Genomic DNA, 19,720 nt, shown 5'->3' on the forward strand with positions numbered 1-19,720 from the left:
TGTGCCCTCGATTCCCGGTGCTCTTTCCGCGGCCGCCCGTTCCCCGCTCCACGTGCTCCCGCCGCCTCCCCGCCACTTCCGGGGGCGCGGCCCGGGACCGGGGGCGTGGTCAGACAGACAGGGGCGTGGTTATGCAAATAAACCCGCAGCTCCAGCGGTGTGGGCGTGGCCATGCAAATCAAGCCCATAGTGGGGACTGACTGCTCTCTTGGGGGCGTGGTCTGGGCGCTGTGGGCGTGGCCACGCTGCCGTCGGGGGGTGTGGCCGACGTGCGGCGCTGCGCGCGCGCGGTCGGGGCCCGGCGGCGGCAGCGGGGGGAGGGCGGGAGGGGGTGGGAGAAACCGGGCCGGGAACGGGCGGAAAAAGCCGGGATTAACGCGGGTTTAGGCTAATAAACCCCACTACATCCTACATTAAAAAAAAAAAAAATCCTTAAAGAAGAAAAGGCCCGAAACCCCAACCTCTCAACGACGAAGCACGAGAGCCGCGGCTGCCGGGAGGTCAAAGGGCGGAGGTGAGGAAGGAGCCGCTTCCCGGTGAGGTGAGAAGGGAGCGGGCCGGGCGCGATCGGGTACGGGAATAACCCCTCAGCACCCCTGCCCTGCCTCAGTTTCCCCTCAGTCCCCCTCACGGTGGGGCCGGGGCCGCGCGCCTTCCCCTCAGGGACCCCCCGCCCCCACATCCCCCCTCTCTCTGTTCTGGGTAGAATTGGTAGGGAATAACTAAAGGGAACGATGGAACGTGCAGTGTTTTATTCGCTGGGGTTTGTGGGTGCCGTGGTTCTCTGGGGTCTTGGCTCGGTGCTGTATGATTATCCCTGGGGATAATCACCTGTCTCTGCAATCTGCTCGATATTCGGGAATCCACAGGGGTGGAGAAAGTTTTGGGGCAAAGTCAAAGGTGCAAAGTGAAGAGGGAGACGGGAGAGAAGGGGTTGATCACGTCTGCTGCAGGATCAGGGGAAAATGTTTTATGGGAAATGATTAAATGGATGAAATATGTAAAGGGAAGGATGGGTCAGGGGATGAAGTACTCCGTGAGGTTTGGTACAGGTCACGGAGCGCTTCAGAACCACACGGATTTGCTGCTCTGCTTCTCTGGCACCTGGCTGTGGTGCTCTCAGCACTTATCTTGCCCCCTGAATCGTGCCAAACTTCGGAATTTGGTCAAAATCTGAGAGTCGACTTCCTCATGTGAGTCAGAATGAACATCTTTACATTATCTTTAATATAACGAGCGAGGAGCTTTTGGAATGCTGAGGCAGTTCTGGCGCTGTGTTTGGGAGAACCCCGAGGAAAGGACTCCGGAAAGATTTTGGCCTTAGTGCCAGAATTTCCTGAATGCAGCATCCACGTGTTTTTCCGGGTTGTTGAAAGGCAAACCAAGTTTCTTTTCATTCAAGGGGCAGAGATGAGGCGTGAGCTCCCTCTCTGTGAAACCAGAGCTGTGAGGGCAGGACTAGGGTGGTAAATTTGGGATTACACGAGCTGTTGTGTAATGCAGAAAGGAGATTAGCTGGCTGGGATTGGGAAGAGGGGAAAACACCTCGGGATCAACGTGTGACACAGCTCCTTGTTTCCAGGTACAACTTGGCATGGTTTATTTTTCCAATCATGATTGAGATATAACATCCCAAAAGAGCCAAGAACAATCAGGGTTTGTCTCAGGAGCATTAAAATAGTATTTTAAATGTCAGAATCCTATGATGAATGAATTAGTCAGGCTCTCACTGAGTTACTCAACACTATTTTCAGTCAGGGGGTTGCTGGGCCTGTCTGGTGTCAGTTTGGATCATTATGAACCAAAAACTCCTTTTTTTTTTTTTTTTCCCTCTCTGCTGAGAATTTAAAAAGTAGAACAGGTACAGCTCGAGGAACAAAAATAGCTTTACCTGCCTGTAGTGGAATGTAGTAGGTGAGGAGCAGCAGCACAGCACTTCCAGCAGATCCTGAGTCCTGGGAATCCTTTCCAGGCCAGGCAGCTGCTGCAGGCACCTTCCTCCCCTCTCCCAAGAGACCTCTGTAGGGAGCTCTGGGTGGGGATGGGACACAGTCCCCTGTGCTGCCGGGGGCACTCGGCACAAGGAGCTTGGGAGGTGGAGGAGCAGCTCTCCAGGCATTCCCTGGCTCTAATATCTGTGATTATATTTCCTTTGAATCCCTTTCTCCCCCTTGTGCAGTGCATTAAAGGTGAGAAAGAAAGGCTTAAGGAGCACTGAGCAGCTCCGTGGTGGTGCAGCTGCTGTTTCTGTGTCTGGGACTGTTACTGCTCACATCCAAGATACCCAGAACAGGGAACTGAGGGTGGTTGTCGTGGAGAGAATCTTTTAATTCATGTCATCAGGTGAGGACCCAGCCCCAGTGGCTCAGAACAGCCCTTTGGCATAACTGGGAAAAAGTAAAGTTCTCCTCCCAGGAAAAGAGTGATTTCAGCTGGAGTGAGAGCGTGGTGGGCAGTGGGGAGGGGAGCAGGGTTGCAGTTCTTAAATCTGAATTAATCTTGTATGGAGCATTGTGATAAAGGAATAATAGTTGGTTTGTTTACCAAAGACAATGTCCAAGTCAGACTTGCTGCCTCACAGAGGAATTTTGGGGTTGTTTCTCCATCTGGAAGAAAGAGTGCAGTGATTTCCTGAGCCTGGCTTCCGAATTGGTGATGATTAGAAAGGCAAATGTTTAGTTCTGTGTGCTGCTGGAGATGGCCAAGGCTCCTGCTCAAGGCTGGGAGCCCTGGCAGTCGGTGTGTTCAGCCTTTCCCGGTGTTCTGCTGTGACCCAGGACCTGGGGAAAGCCAATCCCAGGCAGGTGCATCACCTTACGGGTGCTGTGTCCCTCGGGGCCCTTCACAAACCCCAAAGATCTGGGAATGCAGACTTGTGAACCCTGGAAACTGTCCTGATCAAAGCTTTGGGGGTGGTTCCTGAGGGAGCTGTGCAGGGGGACACTTGCTGAGGGTTATGTCTAAAGGTTTGCTTTTGATTTCATGGATAAATGATCAGAATTCTGGGCTTTGTCTCCCTGTTGCCATCCTTCACGTGCTGCCTGTGAGGGGATCCCTGGTAATGCCTGACAGCCAGAGCTTCCAGAATTCCAGAGTGGAAACACCGCTGGATCTCTGGCTGGGTCTGTGTGGAAAAGGGAACGTGTTCCCCAGAGAGCCAAGGGCACACTTCTGGTTTCCTGCCAAATCCACAAGTTTTGGAAACCCTTCATTAAAATAGGAACCTGACTGGTGCAGCACCCCCAGCCCTCTCTCTGAAATGGGAAGACTCCTGGTTTATGTTTCCACAACGTATTTTTCAGGGAAATGATAGTGCCTAACGGATAAACTTCGTTTGACCGAGCTCTAATTACAGCAAGTCAGGAAACTGCTGCCAGTGATAGCTGGACTTTGCTGCAGGGGTGTTTGATGGTACTCAAAAGATATTTCTGAGGGGGTTTTTAGAGGCATTTTCTTCTAGGAGGGAAATGAGCCCCATATGGGCTCTGGGTTTGGAAAATACAGAATTGTGCTCGGAGGATGGATGTGTTTTACCTGGGAAGGGTTTTGGGAAGCTGCTGTCTGTTCCTGGGGCCAGCAAAATGATGCTGATTTCCCTGTGCCGTGTGTGTCTGTCTCCACAGTGGTGCTTTAGGAGCCACATGAATGCCATCCCTCAGCTGCCTCCTGCCAGCACTCCAGCCCCATTGCTGGGTGCCCTGGGCAGAGTCACTGCAGCATGCTTATAATATCTAAAATACCTAAATAATCTTAATTAACCTGTTTGCTGAATTCTGCACAAATTCAGAAGTGGTTTTCATTAAGTTGCCGTGATGAAGTTTAGCACAGGATCCCTGAAAAACCTTTCACCCTGCACTTGTGGTGTTAAGTGTGATTTTAGAAGCCAGGGCTGGAGTGGGCTGGGAGAGGAGCTACAATTCCTTCCACAGACCATGTTTGCCCATCCTGGGCTCTCCTCAAGGTGTTTCTGTCCTCTTTACCTGTCCCTGCCCTGTCAAACCCTGGAGTGAAGCATGGAAGCATCTGTCGTGGCACATCCTTTAAGAAAAGAGTTTCAGAGAAGGTGCAGTTCAGGTATTCAGACACGAATTTGAATTTTGAATTTGTCTGTTTCAGAAATAAACACCAAACCACACAGACAGAATGTGTTTGCCTGCATTAAACTGGTTGGTTTGGGTTTTATTTCCTAATATTGATCACTAACCATCGATGCTGATTCCTGTTCTGAAGGAGAGTCTGGAGCCAGAAAATGTGTCCTCTGCAGGAGGGGAGCTCCAGCCCTAGAGAAAGAAGCAGGGAAGGAGTTGTGCTCAGCTCAGATCCTGGTTTGCTGGGCTGAAAGGTAACTGAGGAAGAAGATGAATCTCCACTGGGTTTGTTGGGATGGTGAATGGCTCCTGGTGCTTCCCAGGTGAACTTTGCCTGACAAAAGCAGAGCTGGAGCTGGGCAGAAATCATTGAAGTGCTGATTTATCATTGCTTTCAGCACTCCTGCCGTGAGGGTTATTCAAAGCCAGAGGTGTTTCCGTTCCTCATTTGAAGAGCAGCAAGGCCACAAAGGGAGGATTAAGATAAAAGTCAAACCTGACTGTCAGAGGACATTGGGGGACTCACAATTATTCTGGGAATGTCCTCATGGCGAGAAGGTAAAGGAAAGAACAGAGAGGAAAGCTTAATGTCTGGCATCCCCAAAACTGGAGTGTTCAGCACCTTTTGACTCTTGGTGAGCAACTGGTGGCAGTGCCAGGCTACAAAAAGGAAGAGCAGCTTTGCAAGCTGTCATTTCAGGGAGGTATTTCTGTCTGTGTGCTCAAAGCACGGACTAAAAAAGACCTGAAAAGCTTTAGGAGGCGTCTTTTGAGCCGTGGAAAGTCGGTGATGTTTTTAAAGCCCGGAGGAGAGCGAGCAGTCGGTGTGGGTGAAAGAGTGGGACAAAGAGAGTGGGGAGTAGCAGTCATCCCAAAATCCTGCAGCAAGTGGGAAATGGCTGAAAAGCACCTGGCAGGGTACAGGAGTGCAGAATAGCTGGTGCTGCTTTGCCACAGGTACTCCTTGGCAAACTGAGTTTGCTCTTCCTAGGATAAGATAACCAGGGCTGTTTCTGGCTGCAGAAAAGCAGCTGTGGTCATGAATCCTCTAAGGTTTGATTTTTATCCAAGTAAGAATCTTGAGTAGGTGCAATTAAAACAAACCCAAAGCCTGAGGAGGTGCTCATCCCTGATGGATAAAATCATGGTTAAATAATAATTGTATTCAGAGCAGCAGTGACACGCTTGTGAGTGGGTCTGGGTGTACTGAGAGGGGCACTGGGGGGCTCTGGGGTCTCACTCATCACTGAGGTGGCAGAACAGACTGTGCATAAAGCAGGAGCAAGAAAAGGGTTTGAGCAATTCAGCATGGCTCAAAATGAGCTGGTGATGAGGCAGGACAGTGGTGAGGCTGGATTCAAGTGAAGATAGCCGGCTGCAGGCATGGGGATAACTGCTGAGGTGTAATCCCTAATTAAGGGAACCCGGTGAGCTCCTGTGTATGTGGGAAGAGGGAGGTGAAAATTTGAGTGTGAAAATTGGTGGTGGTGGCCTTGGCAGCGCTGTGGGAGCCGTTGGACTCCCTGGACTCCACAGGCTTTTCCAGCCTCAGCAATTCCATGGAATCCAGGGTTCCAAATCCCACTGCTGGGGCTGTCTGTGCCCACGGGGAACAGAAGGGGTTAAATAGCAGGGAAAGCGTTACCAAGCCCTGTCTGACACCTGGGACCTGCAGACATTTCTCCGACTGCTTCAGAGCAAATTGGATAAACATCTGTTGGGAAGCATTTGAGCAAAGCTCGTTAGGCTCTGAGCGAGCAGCATGAGGCAGGGCCCCCGGAGTCCAGCGCTGTGTCCCTGCTGTCACTCTGACCTGTCCCTGCTGCCGAGCTGTTCCTGAGCTCTGGGTCCCTTTTCCTGGGCCGAAGCAGTGGAGGAGGGAGGATGAGGAGATCCTTCAGGGCAGGCAGGGCTGCCCTTGGTGCACAGAGCTGTCCTGGGTGTGCCCAGGGCTTCAGCTGCAGCCTGGCTCACTCACGGGCTGTGGTGGGCAGTGAGGGTGGCTTGGGCTCTTTGTTGCTTGTTCAGAGTATGAGCAGTGCTGGAAACCTCAGAAATGGCACAGGTCAGACCAAGCTGCTGTTTCAGGAATGATACAGAACTGGAGAATCATGGTTTGGGGTGGATGGGACCATAAAGCCCATCTTGTTCCATTCCCTGCCATGGGCAGGGACGGCCCCCACTAGCCCAGCTCCGAGCCACGTCCAGCCTGGCCTTGGGCACTTTCAAGGATTGAGCAGCCACAGCTTCTTCCCTTCCAGGGCCTCTCCACCCTCACAGGGAACAATTCCTGCCCAGTATCCCATCCAGCCCTGCCCTCTGGCACTGGGAGCCATTCCCTGTGTCCTGTCCCTCCATCCCTTGTCCCCAGTCCCTCTCCAGCTCTCCTGGAGCCCCTTCAGGCCCTGCAAGGGGCTCTGAGCTCTCCCTGGAGCTTCTCCTCTCCAGGGGAACATTCCCAGCTCTCCCAGCCTGGCTCCAGAGGGGCTCCAGCCCTCTCTTCTGGACTCACTCCAACAGCTCCACGTCCTGCTGCTGTTGGACCCCAAGACTTTGCACAAGTCCAGGCAGATGATCCAAAAGCATTTTGCCTATTTTATACTCCAAACAAGAGGCTTGGGCTGAGATGTTGACTCTGGTCTGGTAGAGAGGATTAGAAAAGGGCATGAGTAGAAATACTACCTGTAGTAGAAAGGGAAGAGCTGTTTTCACAGTGCCCCGGCCCGGAGTGAAGGATCAGTGGAGTCCCTGGTGTGTGTGCCTGGCACTGGCCAGGAGAGGGGCACGCTGCCATTGCACCTCTGGGCTTTGTGGGGATGCTCTCAGATGTAACTGCACCGGGCTGTTGCGTCAGGCTCTGGTGTTTTTAGGAGAAAGTGATTCCCCAGCCACTTGTGGAGCGGCTGCATCGATAAACAGAACGGAGGAGATGATTCCAAAGGGATCACGTGGGATGCGTTGCATAAGGACGTTTGCCAGGGCTGGGTCCCTGGCTGGTCCCTGAGCGTGGCCAGGAGCCACAGCAGCCTGGTGGGCACTGCAGCCAGCACCGCTGGAGCACTGGGGAAAATCCCAGCTCCTGGAGCCACAGGGATCCTGCCTTTGCTGTGCCTCGTGGCTCGCTCTTCCCGAGATTTATCCGCTGGCTGTGTGACCCATGTGACAGGGACAGCATCCTGGGGAGATTGCCCTGGATTAGCTCTGGTTATTTTCAGCTGCCACTCTGGAGCTGCTTTGATGCTGAGTTATCCCGGGATAAAAGAGACAGCCCTTTCCTGCCTTCCTAGGGGTGTGCACTGACTGATAAAATCTGCTCCAGCTGGAAAAGCCTTCCGAAGCTGCTCTGCCTTTGGACATCCTCGAGCTTCTCAGTACCTTTCCAGCTCTCCTGGTGTCCCCTGTGGGGTGAGGAGGAAGAGCAGGAATGTGCTGTGTGTAGCACTTAGCACGTGTGAGGATGGATTTACATCCTGATTCCGCTCCATTCTTCATTCCTAACACACAGTTTCCCTTTTTACACCGCGTCATGTCCCACCTTCAGGGAATTAAGGACCGGCATCCCAGGACGTTATTTTCCCTCTGTGCATCACACCCCCTTTGCTGGAATTGCGTGATCCTTAAGATTCCTTCCCACCCAGGCCGTTCTGGGATTCTGTGCCTGTGGTGGTGGATCATTCCCAGCCCTACAGGCTTGGGCAGGAACTCTGTGGTGGAGAAGAAGGGCTTGGGAAACATTTCCTTGTGTTCGGAATCTTTGTTCTTCATGGGCAAGGGAGCTTCCCTTGGCTGCATGCAACAAGAGGAGTGAGCTTTGAAATCATGTTTTTTCTAAATCTGGATATTTTCTCTTTTTGTCACAAATCCCAGATTTCTGTGTTTCATGGCTCTGCATGTGGAACAGCCTATCCTGTCTCATCATCCACAGCAATAAATTGGTGTCTGCTGCTGGTGGGAGTATTTTGGGAAGGGAGAAAGGATAGAAACCTTCAGTGAATGACTTCCAAAGCAGGAGTGTAACTGAGGTTCTTCTCTTGTGGCAGAAAAGTTTAAAAATGTCCTGAAAGCTGATTTTGAATGTCAGCCCCTGTTTTGGGAGCAGATAACTTTATCTGGCACGCAGAGATTACTGAAGTGTTCTCTGAATCTTCGTCGTCGTTGTTACTCAACTCAGTTTTCAAGAGATGTTAATAATACGTAACGTGAGTGAAATGGGGTCTGTTCCAGACAGCCTCTGAATTTTTAAATGGCATTTTTATAAATGAGTGTTGTACAGGGAGGAAAACAGGCAAAAAGAAACAGGGCAAAACTGGTAAAGTGAGGCAGAACAGATAACACGAAGTAAGTTTGCACATTTTGGGGGTGGAAATCTGGCTGAAAACTCGTGTCAGACTTTGAGCACTCTTGTAGCCACAGAGCTGGAATGGAGGGAGTGGACTCAGCAATGTCATTTTCTACCTTTTGAATATGGAAAGGTCCCCTTCTGTGAAGGACAATCCATTTAGGACTTGGAGGCTGTTCCGGAGCCTTGTTCCTGACAGCAGTGGTGGGATTAACCCCTTGCAGGCAGCGGCCTCCCGGGGCTGCTGCATGGCTGGGATTTTCCCATAGGAAGTGTTGTGTTCCTCGTGACCTCCGTGTCCTCTGGCAGCACAAAGCCCGTTATTCTTCCCATGGGAATGCGAGGGGAGAGCAGGACCTCGGTGTTAGAGCCCATTGTGCAGCATTGCTGTGAAGGAGCCTTGTCTGGAGCGGGGCTCTTGTTTTCCCACCTCTCAAGTCCTGAGGAATGTTCCCTGGCCCTCGCTGGGGGACAGTCCATGCCTGCTGAGAGGGAGACTTGGGTTCTGAGACGTGTGCCTCTCTCCCTCCCCTCCTCCCTTTGTGGATGCTTTGGAGCTCCCGTGGCGGTGGGACCAGGAGTGATCGCTCCCAGCATCCTGAGCCGCCTCCAGGGCCCAGCAGAGGGCAGGAAAATCCAGGTGCTTTTCTGGGCTGGGAGTGATCCAGCATTGTTTCAGGGAACCTGAGGTTTCCCTTGTCTCTGGGGTGTCTGTGGTGCTGAGTTTGAGGGCTGGCAGCTGTTTGCAGCTGGAGGGGAGGCCGTGCATCAACCGGGTTTGGTGATGGCTCTTGTGCTGTGAGTGTGCTGTGAGCAGCCCAGGGGTGCAGGGAGCACCCCCAAACCTGTGTGAGCAGGCTGTGGGACGAGGGGCACGTGGATACCAAGGAGGCCTCTTGGGACCCTCCGTTCCTGGCTCACCATCCCAGCTGGAGCCCAGGTGAAATGTGTCGGTTACAGCAGGAATTTGGGGTATCCAGCAGCATCAGTCCTGCTGCTCCGTGTGTTCTGGGGCTGCTCTGAAGGCAGGAGGTTTCTCTGATCCCCATTGATGGATTTAGGGGTTTGATGGGATTGATGGATTTATGGATCCGAGGCAGTGCTTGCAGCACCAGGAGGGGGAATTACTGCTGGGGACCCCTCCCTTCCTGCTGTCCATCCCACCTGGCCCTCAGGTGTGTGAGCATCACATTGAGCTGCTCCCTGGGCAGCAGCACAGACCAACCCAGTCACCTTTATAAATTTTCAGTAAATTCTTCCTTTTTTCCCATTCATTCCTCCCCTGTCCTTCCCTAAACACAACCTAGGCAGGAAAACCCCTCAGATCCCACCTGTGCCCCGGGGCTGCTGCAGGGCTGAGGTTCCATCTGCAGAACAGGTGACCAAGGTGACTTGGACCATGTCGGGTCTGTTCCTGCTTTGCCAAGCTTGGGGTTGTAAATGGAAAATGCTGGGTTCAAATTCCCATTGGAGGTTCAGATACAGGCAATAAATTATGGGATGTATTGAAGTGCAAGGAAAGCACTGTGGAACGGGGATTTATTTTGGATTTTTCCTTATATTTCCCCTCCTGCAGGCTCCACTGGCTCAGCTGTGTGTTTATTACACCTAATGCTGAGGCCTGGCTTCAGAACATTTTCTGGAAAGCTGAGGAGTTGAGTACACCTAAAACCCCAGGTGACTGTATTATAAAGTTTTCTACCTTTGTTGCTTTATCCTCTTAAGCTCACAGTGGGCTCTGCTGTGTTTGCCTGCCCTCAGTGTCCAGGGAGGTTCCTGGGAAGGCTGTAAAGCCTGTCAGACAGAAATGTAAAGGATTTGGAACATGTAACTACTGTTGAGTGAGATAAAAGCTTTTGTCTGGGGAAAAGTAGCAAGTTTGAGTTGATTTTTCCTGCAAAATGAAGTTCTACATTTCTTCCTTCTGCTGGTCAGCCTTGTTTTTGTCAGAGGGCAGGACATTGGAGCCAGGTGGGGTCGGGCTGTGCTGCCAGGGACAGGGACAGGAGGAGAGGGAATGGGCTCAGGGGAGCTCAGGGTGGGCAGCAGCAGGAATTTCCCCATGGAAAGGGGGCTCAGGGTGGAGTCCCCATCCCTGGAGGTGTCCCAGGAATGTGGCACTGGGCTGGGGACAAGGTGGACATGGGGCACAGGGTGGACTCAGTGACTTGGAGGGCTTTTCCAAGCTCAGTGATCCTGGGATTCTGTGAAGTGTGTCCATCTCTTGTACCTGAAGTGAACCAGAAATGTCCCTTGTGGTGCTGCAAGGTGGGAACATCCCGATGCCCTCGTGCTGCCAGGCAAACTTTGTCTTGGATTTGCAGTCTTGCAAAAGGCAAGAAATCCTCCTTTCACATTTGTCCTACAATCAGCAGGTTTATTTTGGCTTAGATAATTTATGTTTGCAGGAATGACTTGGAGCAGGAACAGTTCCTGCTGTTCACTCTTATGAGCTCTGTCAGAGCATAAAGCAAATAAAGATGGCAGATTTTAATATTCCACCCCCCCCCAAGTGATAAAGAGATCCTAGCTTTGGACTGCTCTGTGTTTTCTTAGGGAATGCTGCTGTTGGATAGCAGGTGAAGAGAGTAAATACAAAGTTCTCCTCCTTGAAATAACTAGAAATTGTTGCTCCTCCAGAGCAGCTCTTGGCAGCTCAGGCTGGCCAGAGAGCCACATTTGATGTATTTTTTGCCACAGGATGTCCATGTTGTTCCTGAGTTCCTCATGGAACAGGGATGGTCCAGTCCTGACAGCGAGATTGAGATCTGCTCAGTCTTTTCACAGAACCAAGAAATCCCAGGATGGTTTGTGCTGCAGAGGACCTTAAGGATCATCCAGTGCCACCCCTGCCATGGCAGGGACACCTTCCACCATCCCAGGCTGTGGGATCCCAGTGTCCAGCCTGGCCTTGGGCACTGTCAGGGATGAAGGGGCAGCCCCAGCTGCTCTGGGCACCCTGTGCCAGGGCCTGCCCACCCTGCCAGGGAACAATTCCTTCCTGAACGATGCGATCTTTCTAAAACAAGCTGATAATGTTTATCTCCCTTTTCTTTATCTGTTTTTCTCCCTCTGCACTCCCTAGCTGGAGCCAGTGCCTTCCCTGCAGGGCTGTCCATGCTGGAATTGCCCCTGCTGTACCCCGGGATGGCCTCGAGGTGAGGGCGGCCGAGGATGACCCTGACTGAAAGGCTGCGCGAGAGGATTTCGCGGGCGTTCTACAGCCACGGGCTGTTCTGTGCTTCCTACCCCATCCCCATCATCCTCTTCACAGCTCTCTGCATCCTGGCCTGCTGGTGAGTCCTGCCCCCATTTGTGTCACACGGGGCTGGGGAGGGGGTTCTTGGCCACATTCTCTCTTCTGGGCCCACCCACAAGTTCTTTCTTTATTTAGGCTTTACGGGTTTTGTCATCTCCTTTTGTGGGATAAAAGAAACAACAGAGATTAAGTGTCTTCATCTGGTTTAATAAGTAAGAACTAATTGAATAACTGAAGTGAAGCAATAAATGAGATGAAAGTAACCTTCAAGCACCTGGTAGTGGACTCCAAACCCATGAATTAAAAATGGAGAGAAGGAAAGTTGACCTTTCTTTGCACACCTGCCTGTCCTGTTCCCCCTTCTCACTCTTCTGTTTCATCCTTGGCACACCCATGTAGTAGGGAGTAAATTCCCCACTCTCCTTATGGACTCTCATTTGGATCCCCAGTTTGCAGGTGGAGATAATTTTACTCCCAGGAATGTCACACGAGCTCGGAATCATTTCCAGCAGGGCCCTGTGGGGCTGAACAAGCCTTTGTGCCCAGCCCATGCACACATGTGTACGGTCAGATTCTGTCTTGGAGGGTTTAATTCTTTTAAATTCTAAATTAAAAATAAACCCTTTAAATAAAGGGTTGTCTGTTTTGGGCAAAATGAACCCAATGTGATGATTTGCTCCCCCTAGAAAAGCTGCTGCCACAGACACAGCTGTGGTGGTGACAGGGGCTGCTTGCACACCTCAGTTAAAACATTGGCAAAGGCAGGATTTTCACACATGAAAAACCTGAGGTGGCTTCTCCTGGCTGGAACCCTGTGTGGTTGTGAGCAGCAGTGGGGGTGTTGCCTCCTGGATCTTCACTGCTCCACATAAATCTTTGTGACTTTCAGGGACACTTTTATTCTCAGGTCTCTTGTCCTGTACAACACGGAGCTTGTACCAGGCCAAGTGGTTCCTACATTTCTGTGTCTTTGATATGATTGCAAGGGCTCCAGCTTTGCCAGGTGCAGCTTTCCAGTGGCATTTCTTCACCTGAAAGCTGCACCCAGCAAAGCCAAACCAGAGTCCCACGTGTGTCACCTCATTCCTGCTTGGGAATGGCTTCCCATGGGCTCAGGCTCCTCATTCCAGCTCTCCCAGGCAGCAAATGCAGTGTGATGTGTTCACCCACAGTCTTGTGTTTTGGGAGGGATCAAAACATTCTTATTCCCTTCTGAAGTTCAGGATTTCCTGGAGAGGAGGAAATCTGATCAGGGTCACCAGCAGCTCTCCTCGTGCTTGGGAGCCTCGGCCCACTGGGTCAGGACTTGTGTCACTGTTCAGAGCTGAGGCTCCAGACCAGGTGTCTTTGGTAACTGTGGATTTGTGGAAGTCTCTGCATTCCTGAGTGCCAACATTTGAGGCTTCTGCAGTGACCGTTTCCTCCAGGTGCAGAAATCCATCCAAGACACCATCAGGTGTGAGGAGTCTGTTCTCTTTAGTGAGTTCCAGAAGATCCTTAACAAAGCAGGTCCTGGCTGTGGGAGAGACAGGTGGGGCAAAAATATGGTGACACCCTTGGAGAGCAGGAGAATCTTGGCAAAAAACTGGGGTGAGGCTGAAGGTCCCTGTTGAGAATCGATTTTTGGGGGTGTTTCAGTTCCTGTTCTGAGCTGCTGTGCGTTAACTGCTGATAACGAGGTGTTAGCTGTGGCTTGGGAAGTGGCTTTGCTAATTGGCTCAGAACTATTCCAGAGCAGGGTCCTACACCTGGAGAGGGGATTGTTTCCTGGGAATGAATTCATTTTGCTGTGTGCTGAGGGCTCAGGGATGCTCTTTGGCTCCGTTTCCTGCGGGAATGGAGCTGTTGGTGCTCTTTGGAAGCACTCCTCTCTCCTGGGCGGATTTCACTGGCAGATCCCTCTGCAAAAACAAGTGAGAAGGTGGTGGGGAGAAATCAGTGGCCAGCATTGAGGCAGAAGCTCATTCAGGAAACATTTCTGTGCAGCAGGGCTGGGCAGGGACCCTGAGCACTGTGCACAGCTGGGCTGGGACCAGCACAGAGCAGGGAATCCTGGAATTGTTCAGCTGGAATTGTTCAAATTGGAAATCCTGATCCTTGCAGATCACGGAGTGCAGCCATTCCCCAGCACTGCTGAGGCCACCACTGACCAGTTCCATGTTCCTCAGCCTGAAACATGGTTAATAAAGATATTCCAGCAAACAAGAGTGATCTCGTATCCTGAGCTCTTCAGAGGGAGGGAGGTGGATCAGTCCTGTCTCCTGCACCTGGAATCAAGGAGAGCTTGTGGAATTCTGCTGCAGAGAAAATGATCTCAGTCCTTGTGGTTTTCCTCTCCCTCACATCAATCAAACCCCACCATTTATGCCTGCAGACAGTTTGTAAAAGCAGAAATAAAGCACAAGGTCCACAGTGAGGGGTTCTGGCCTCAGGCAGGTGAGGGCAGTGACCATGCAGGGAATAAGGTCACCACAGAGTCTGGTCTGGTTGTTTTGGGTGTCTTTACTCTTGGAAGGGTTTGTACAGACACTGCCTTTAATGTCACTGACAGACAAGACAGCATCTCTGGGTTTGATGATAAATTAATACCCAAAGCAAAAAACCCTGTGACTCATTCTTACTCTGTAGTGCTAAAGTCTGAAAATCCAAGTTAATTTCCACGTTTTCCTCATCCCACTTGAATGGATCTGTGTTGGGATCTGCATTTCTCCCAGCAGTGAGGGTGTCACCAACCCTGTGTGACACCAGCCCAGAGAGGAACGGGTGACACCTGGAATTGTGGCCATTGGGGTAAATGTGAAATGCCAGTGTCACTCTGAAGAACAGCTTTTAGTTCCAGGATTGCAGGTGACCCAGGTGACACTGCAGCAGGTTTAGGGCAATTAAACAGGTGTTTGTTATTTAACTGGAGCACAGGCTCTGCTCCTGAAGAACGGCAGAAGTGGCTGGAACCACCCTGGGGAGGTGTGTGTGTGTGTACATATTTATTTGTTTGTTTATAATTATTTCTGTGAGAATGTATCACTCCTGCACAGGTTTGTAGTATTTGTGTGGTAACCAGAGGACCTGAGTCAGACTCTTCACGTTCCAGGTGCCCAGAGAACATTCTCCCCTGGGATTTCACCATGACACCGGGAGCAGGCTGTGCTGCACAGGAAAGGGGAATCTCCTTTCTGGTGCAGAATTTCGGGGCCCTGTCAGGGAGAAGCAGGACAAAGCCCAAAGCCACCATCATTTACTCAGAAACAGGTTGTTGATGCACTTGCCAAGGCTAAAGAGGCGCTGTTGCTGCCAGATACTGGCCTTGCCAGCCCTCTGGCAAGCCCCTGTCACCAGATTGCCTCCCTCCCCAGCAGTGGGATTGCAGGCTGCTCTGTCTTGGCTGCACACCGGCCAAAAGCTCATCCTGCAGCGAGCCAGTGGAGCTGGGAGCTATTTTAATTCCATGGATCAGCTCCTTTCCTGTTAGCTGAGACCTGGCAGCTCCCTGCTTCCCTCCACCCTCGGCTGCTGCAGCTCTTGGTGGGTCTGGGAAGGGGGAATGTGCAGGGAGGGATTAGCCTGGAGCTCTCCTGGCCCCCTGAGCCCTCTTTAAAATACGTCCAGTACTTGGTGAGCATTTCTGCCTGCACCTCCCTCGTGCTGCTGGCTGAAATGCAGCTCCTGCTGCACTTCACCACTTCCAGCTGGTTACAGGATCTGTGTTTCCTTTATTCTGGGGTTTCAGGGTGCACAGTGAGCATCTGAAAAGAGCCTTTCCCAAAAGCAGAACAACTTGAGCTTTCCTGTCATTGTTAGATCCCAGGGTCACAGGATGGGTGGGGCTGGGAGGCTCTGGAGATCCCCCAGGGCAGGGTGAGCTGCAGCAGGTGACACAGGGATGTGTCCAGAGACTCCAGGCCCCCCTGGGCAGCTGTTCCAGGCTCTTCCTCCTGCTCAGCTGCAGCTTGCTGCCTTCTGCTCTGTGGCCATTTCAGGTCCTGCTGTTCTTCCCTCCTCTGTCTGTGCTTTCCATTCTCCTGTTCTCCTCTTTCCCTGATGCTCAAAAAAAAATCCCTAACAAAGAGAAATGTGAGGAGAGCCCATTCCAAGTGCTGGGAATGCCTTCCCTGGAGCCGAGGCTGTTCCCTCTGGGCACCCATGCACTGTCAGTGCCCCAGACCTGTCACAGTGCAGAGCACCCAGAGCAGCTGGGGCTGTCCCTGGCTCCCTGGCAGTGCCCCAGGCCAGGCTGGATGGGGTCTGGAGCAGCCTGGGATGGTGGGAGGTGTCCCTGCCATGGCAGGGGATGATCCTCACGGTCCCTTCCATGCCAGAGCCCTCCAGCATTCCGTGTTTCCAACGCCCCCTGGGTCCCCACGATCACACAGAGCCCCTCTGCCCTCCATGCTGGGCTGAGCACCAGGGCTGGGACTGGAGAGAGAATCCCACCCTGCTCTGCTCTCACACCAGAGCTGCTCATCCCCCCTGCAGCCACCCCCTTCTGCTGGCCCTGGGGGAGAGCTGGGCCCTCCTGCCCTGCAGAGGAGCCTGCTGCCCTGGGGATCCTGCTGGGAACGGCAGATCCGCCTGGAGAGACTGGAACAGCACCAGCCCCGCCAGGCAGAGGCACCACACACCCACGGAGAGGGGGAAACACTCCAAAATCAGATTAAACCCGAGCAGTCCTGAGTGTGAATTACTCAAATGCAACAGAAAACGCTTGTTGTGGCTCCTCCCAGCCCACAGGTGACTCACAGGGAATATCCCTCTGCAGAAGCACCTTCCTGACTCTCCAGTGTTCTCCCTGCATTTCTGGGCACACTCACCAGCACTGAAATCATTTAGGAAAAAACAATTCCTCCTCAACAATCTGTTGAACACACTCTGCTTTGTTTATCACTTATGCTTCATTTTATTATTCCTTTTTCTCTTCCCTGCTGATGGAATAAATAATAATAAATGCTAAAAATTAGATGTATTTCTGTCAGGCCAATAAAAAGCAAATCTGACAAGCCTGGCTTCTGATTTCCTTGTTCCTTTTCAGCTGTTTGCTGTTCACTCTGAAGCCTCATGTTTAGATGCTGCTTGTTCCTCCCTGGCCTTTGATGATCCAAGCTAATCCCTAATGCAGTGGGCAGAGCCTTGCAGGAAAACAATTCCAAGGCCTTTCTGTTTATTGTGTTAATACTGCCACAAAATTCATCCTGAAAAAGGAAAATATATCAGGAATGGTAAGGCCACAAAAAGACTGAAGTTCTGTTCTCCAGTTCAGTTGGTGCTGACAATTCCGGATTCTCAATGGATCTCTCTGTGTCAGCAGCCTTGCTTTTCCCACCAGTTCAACTCTGATTTGCTTTTAACTACCTTTGAGAACATTTGGAGTTAAAAACCCCATTCTAAGCTCTCTGTAACCTCAGTTTCTCAATTTCTGAATAGTTCAAAGTCTCTGTTGTGGGACAGGAGCTACGATCAACAGAGGTTGTGGTGGCAAAGCGTCAAGAAAATCAAGATTTCATGGTTTTGGTGTCTCACTGCTGCTCTTAAAAGTGCTTTGAGGACCAGTGGAGTTAAGTTTTGGAAACAGTTTGAATCTAAATGAGGAAAAGCAGAGGACCATAAAGAATTTGGGGCAGGGAAGCAGCCACTGGAATATACAGAGTGTGTGGGGTTGGTGTGGGATACGCAGTTCCTGAGCCGTGGCCTCACTGAGTGTTTTTGCCACAGCTAACTGGGATGGAGGAATTCAGGAGAGGCCCTGCAAGGTCTTATTTTCTTTCTCTCCCTGGACTTTTAGTTAATCCTTTCCAAGGAGGAAAGGCTCTTGGATACCAGGGAAAGCCAAAGCCCTCCTGCTGGGTCTCCTGTCCTGCACACCTCGGCTTTGCTGAAGTGGGCCCGGTCACTTTTCTATCTCTTCTGTCTAAAAAAGTCCATTAAGCTCCAAAATGAGAGAGCTCTCTGGTTGTGTCCCCCCAGCTACCCCCTGCTGAAGCTGCCTCTGCCGGGGACGGGCCCCGTGGAGTTCAGCACCCCGCTGAAGGACTACGCTCCCCCCGGGCCGGGCGCGGGGCCACAGCACGGGGAGCCCGGCGAGCGCCCCGACTGGGTGAGTCCTGCGGGGTCACAGCGAGGGGACACGGCCCTGCTGGCCCTCAGCACCCACTGTGGGGTCACAGCGAGGGGACACGGCCCTGCTGGCCCTCAGCACCCACTGTGGGGTCACAGCGAGGGGACACGGCCCTGCTGAGCTCCTTCAGTTCCTGCTGGGGGTCACAGCGAGGGGACACGGCCCTGCTGAGCTCCTTCAGCTCCTGCGGGGTCACAGCGAGGGGACACGGCCCTGCTGAGCTCCTTCAGCTCCTGCTGGGTCACAGCGAGGGGACACGGCCCTGCTGAGCTCCCTCAGCACCTGCTGGGGGTCACAGCGAGGGGACATGGCCCTGCTGGCCCTCAGCACCCACTGTGGGTCACAGCGAGGTGACACGGCCCTGCTGAGCTCCTTCAGTTCCTGCTGGGTCACAGCGAGGGGACACGGCCCTGCTGAGCTCCTTCAGCACCTGCTGGATCACAGTGAGGGGACACAGCCCTGCTGGCCCTCAGCTCCTGCTGGCCCTCAGCAGCTGTGGCTGCCCCTGCATCCCTGGCAGTGCCCACAGCCAGGCTGGACAGGGTTTGGAGCAGCCTGGGATAGGGGACGGTGTCCCTGCCATGGCAGGGGTGCCACTGGGTGAGCTTTAAGGTTCCTACAAGGGAAACAGAATCAGACTCCTTTGGTTCTTGACGTTCCACCTCTGATTTGGGAAGGGAAGACACAGTGTGGCAGAGCTGCTCCTGCTCTGATGCTGCTGGGGGCTCCCTGGAGGCCGGAGCCTGACGCTGCCGTGCTTTCCCTGCAGTACGTCGGTGCTCCCGTGGCCTACATCCAGCAGATCTTGGTGAAAGCCACCGTGTCCCCGTGGCAGAAGAACTTCCTGGCTGTGGATGTGTTCAGGTCACCGCTGTCCCGAGTCTTCCAGCTGGTGGAGGAGATCAGGAACCACGCCCTGAGGGACAGGTAAGGCACAGGGAGCTGCCCCAGGGCTGGGCAGGAGCCTTGAGCTGCTGATGTCCTAAACCAAGTGAGAGATCAGCTGAGGGAGGTGGGATCCATCCTGCATATGGAGCAGTTTGTGCTGGACAACTCCCCTGTGCTCCAAGTAAGGCACTGAAAATCCTCAGGAGTGTTCTGGGCTGAGTCCAGGAGGGACCTGCAAGGTAATAAAGGTGCAGTGTCTCAGAATCCCTGCAGCACCACACCAGCTCCATAGGGAGTTCCTGGGCCTCTGCTGGAATTCCCTGCTTAGGAACCTTCTCCTGACTTTCTTTGCCTGTTTCTAGGACTAGTTTGTGCCTGTTTGGTTTTATCCTGTTGTAGCCTTTATACAAAACAGCTTTCCTCAGCTTCCAGGTATCTGCAGGGGGAGCTCCCACCCCCTTGTTTGTTAAAAGCCAGACTCGGGGCTCAGGGGGAGGAGGCTCAGCATTCCATGTGCCATCCTGGTCCTCCTCCTGGCACTGTTGCCAGTGATTCCTGAAAGTGGGAGAGCAGAACCACGCACAGATTGTCAGAGGAGTCTCACTTGTGAGGTGTTTAACATGGAAAGACTTTTCCTGAAACGCCTCTGAGATCACAAGTCCATTTCTCATGGCCACTCACATCAGTTTTGCACATTAAGAGGTGATTATTAATGTGATTATTAATAATTAATCATATTATAATGTGATTATTAATGTCCCCATGTCCCTCTGTCCTTTCCAGCTGACAAACTCCCACCTCAAAGCAGAAACCCTTTTTACCACCAAGTGGGGTCTTGATCTTTGTGCTGTGAACAGAAAGGACATTAAATTTATCATTTTTGAGTGTCCACCCTGCTCCTCACTGCTGATTTGTCCTTTTGGGGACCCATCCTTTACCCCCAGCCGCTGCTCTTGGGGATCATGTTTTAGAAATGCCATTTTTGCTCTTCATTACAGATTTCCTCAGCTTTTTCCTCTCCCTGCCAGCTCCCCCAG

The 19,720-nt window shown here is 52.3% G+C and overlaps 1 protein-coding gene across 4 annotated transcripts in view; it reads left to right on the forward strand.

Moving 5' to 3' along the window:
• Positions 1 to 341: 341 nt before the first annotated feature.
• The window catches only part of SCAP (SREBF chaperone), a 52,100-nt gene continuing 32,721 nt past the window's right edge, over positions 342 to 19,720 (forward strand). The window contains exons 1-5 of one of the 4 annotated variants that reach the window (XM_014260666.2): positions 342 to 541; positions 10,004 to 10,104; positions 11,513 to 11,723; positions 17,645 to 17,774; positions 18,565 to 18,722. In XM_014260666.2, the coding sequence (XP_014116141.2) occupies positions 11,602 to 11,723; positions 17,645 to 17,774; positions 18,565 to 18,722 (410 nt within the window). In that variant the 5' untranslated portion in view covers positions 342 to 541; positions 10,004 to 10,104; positions 11,513 to 11,601. The remainder of the gene's footprint in view (positions 542 to 10,003; positions 10,105 to 11,512; positions 11,724 to 17,644; positions 17,775 to 18,564; positions 18,723 to 19,720) is intronic. The other 3 variants (XM_014260667.2, XM_014260665.2, XM_014260668.2) reach the window with 3 other exon arrangements.

This window comes from Pseudopodoces humilis, chromosome 1 (assembly GCF_049639895.1).
Source record: "Pseudopodoces humilis isolate 2021_Gansu_Grassland_sample_001 chromosome 1, ASM4963989v1, whole genome shotgun sequence".
Lineage (NCBI taxonomy): Eukaryota > Metazoa > Chordata > Aves > Passeriformes > Paridae > Pseudopodoces > Pseudopodoces humilis.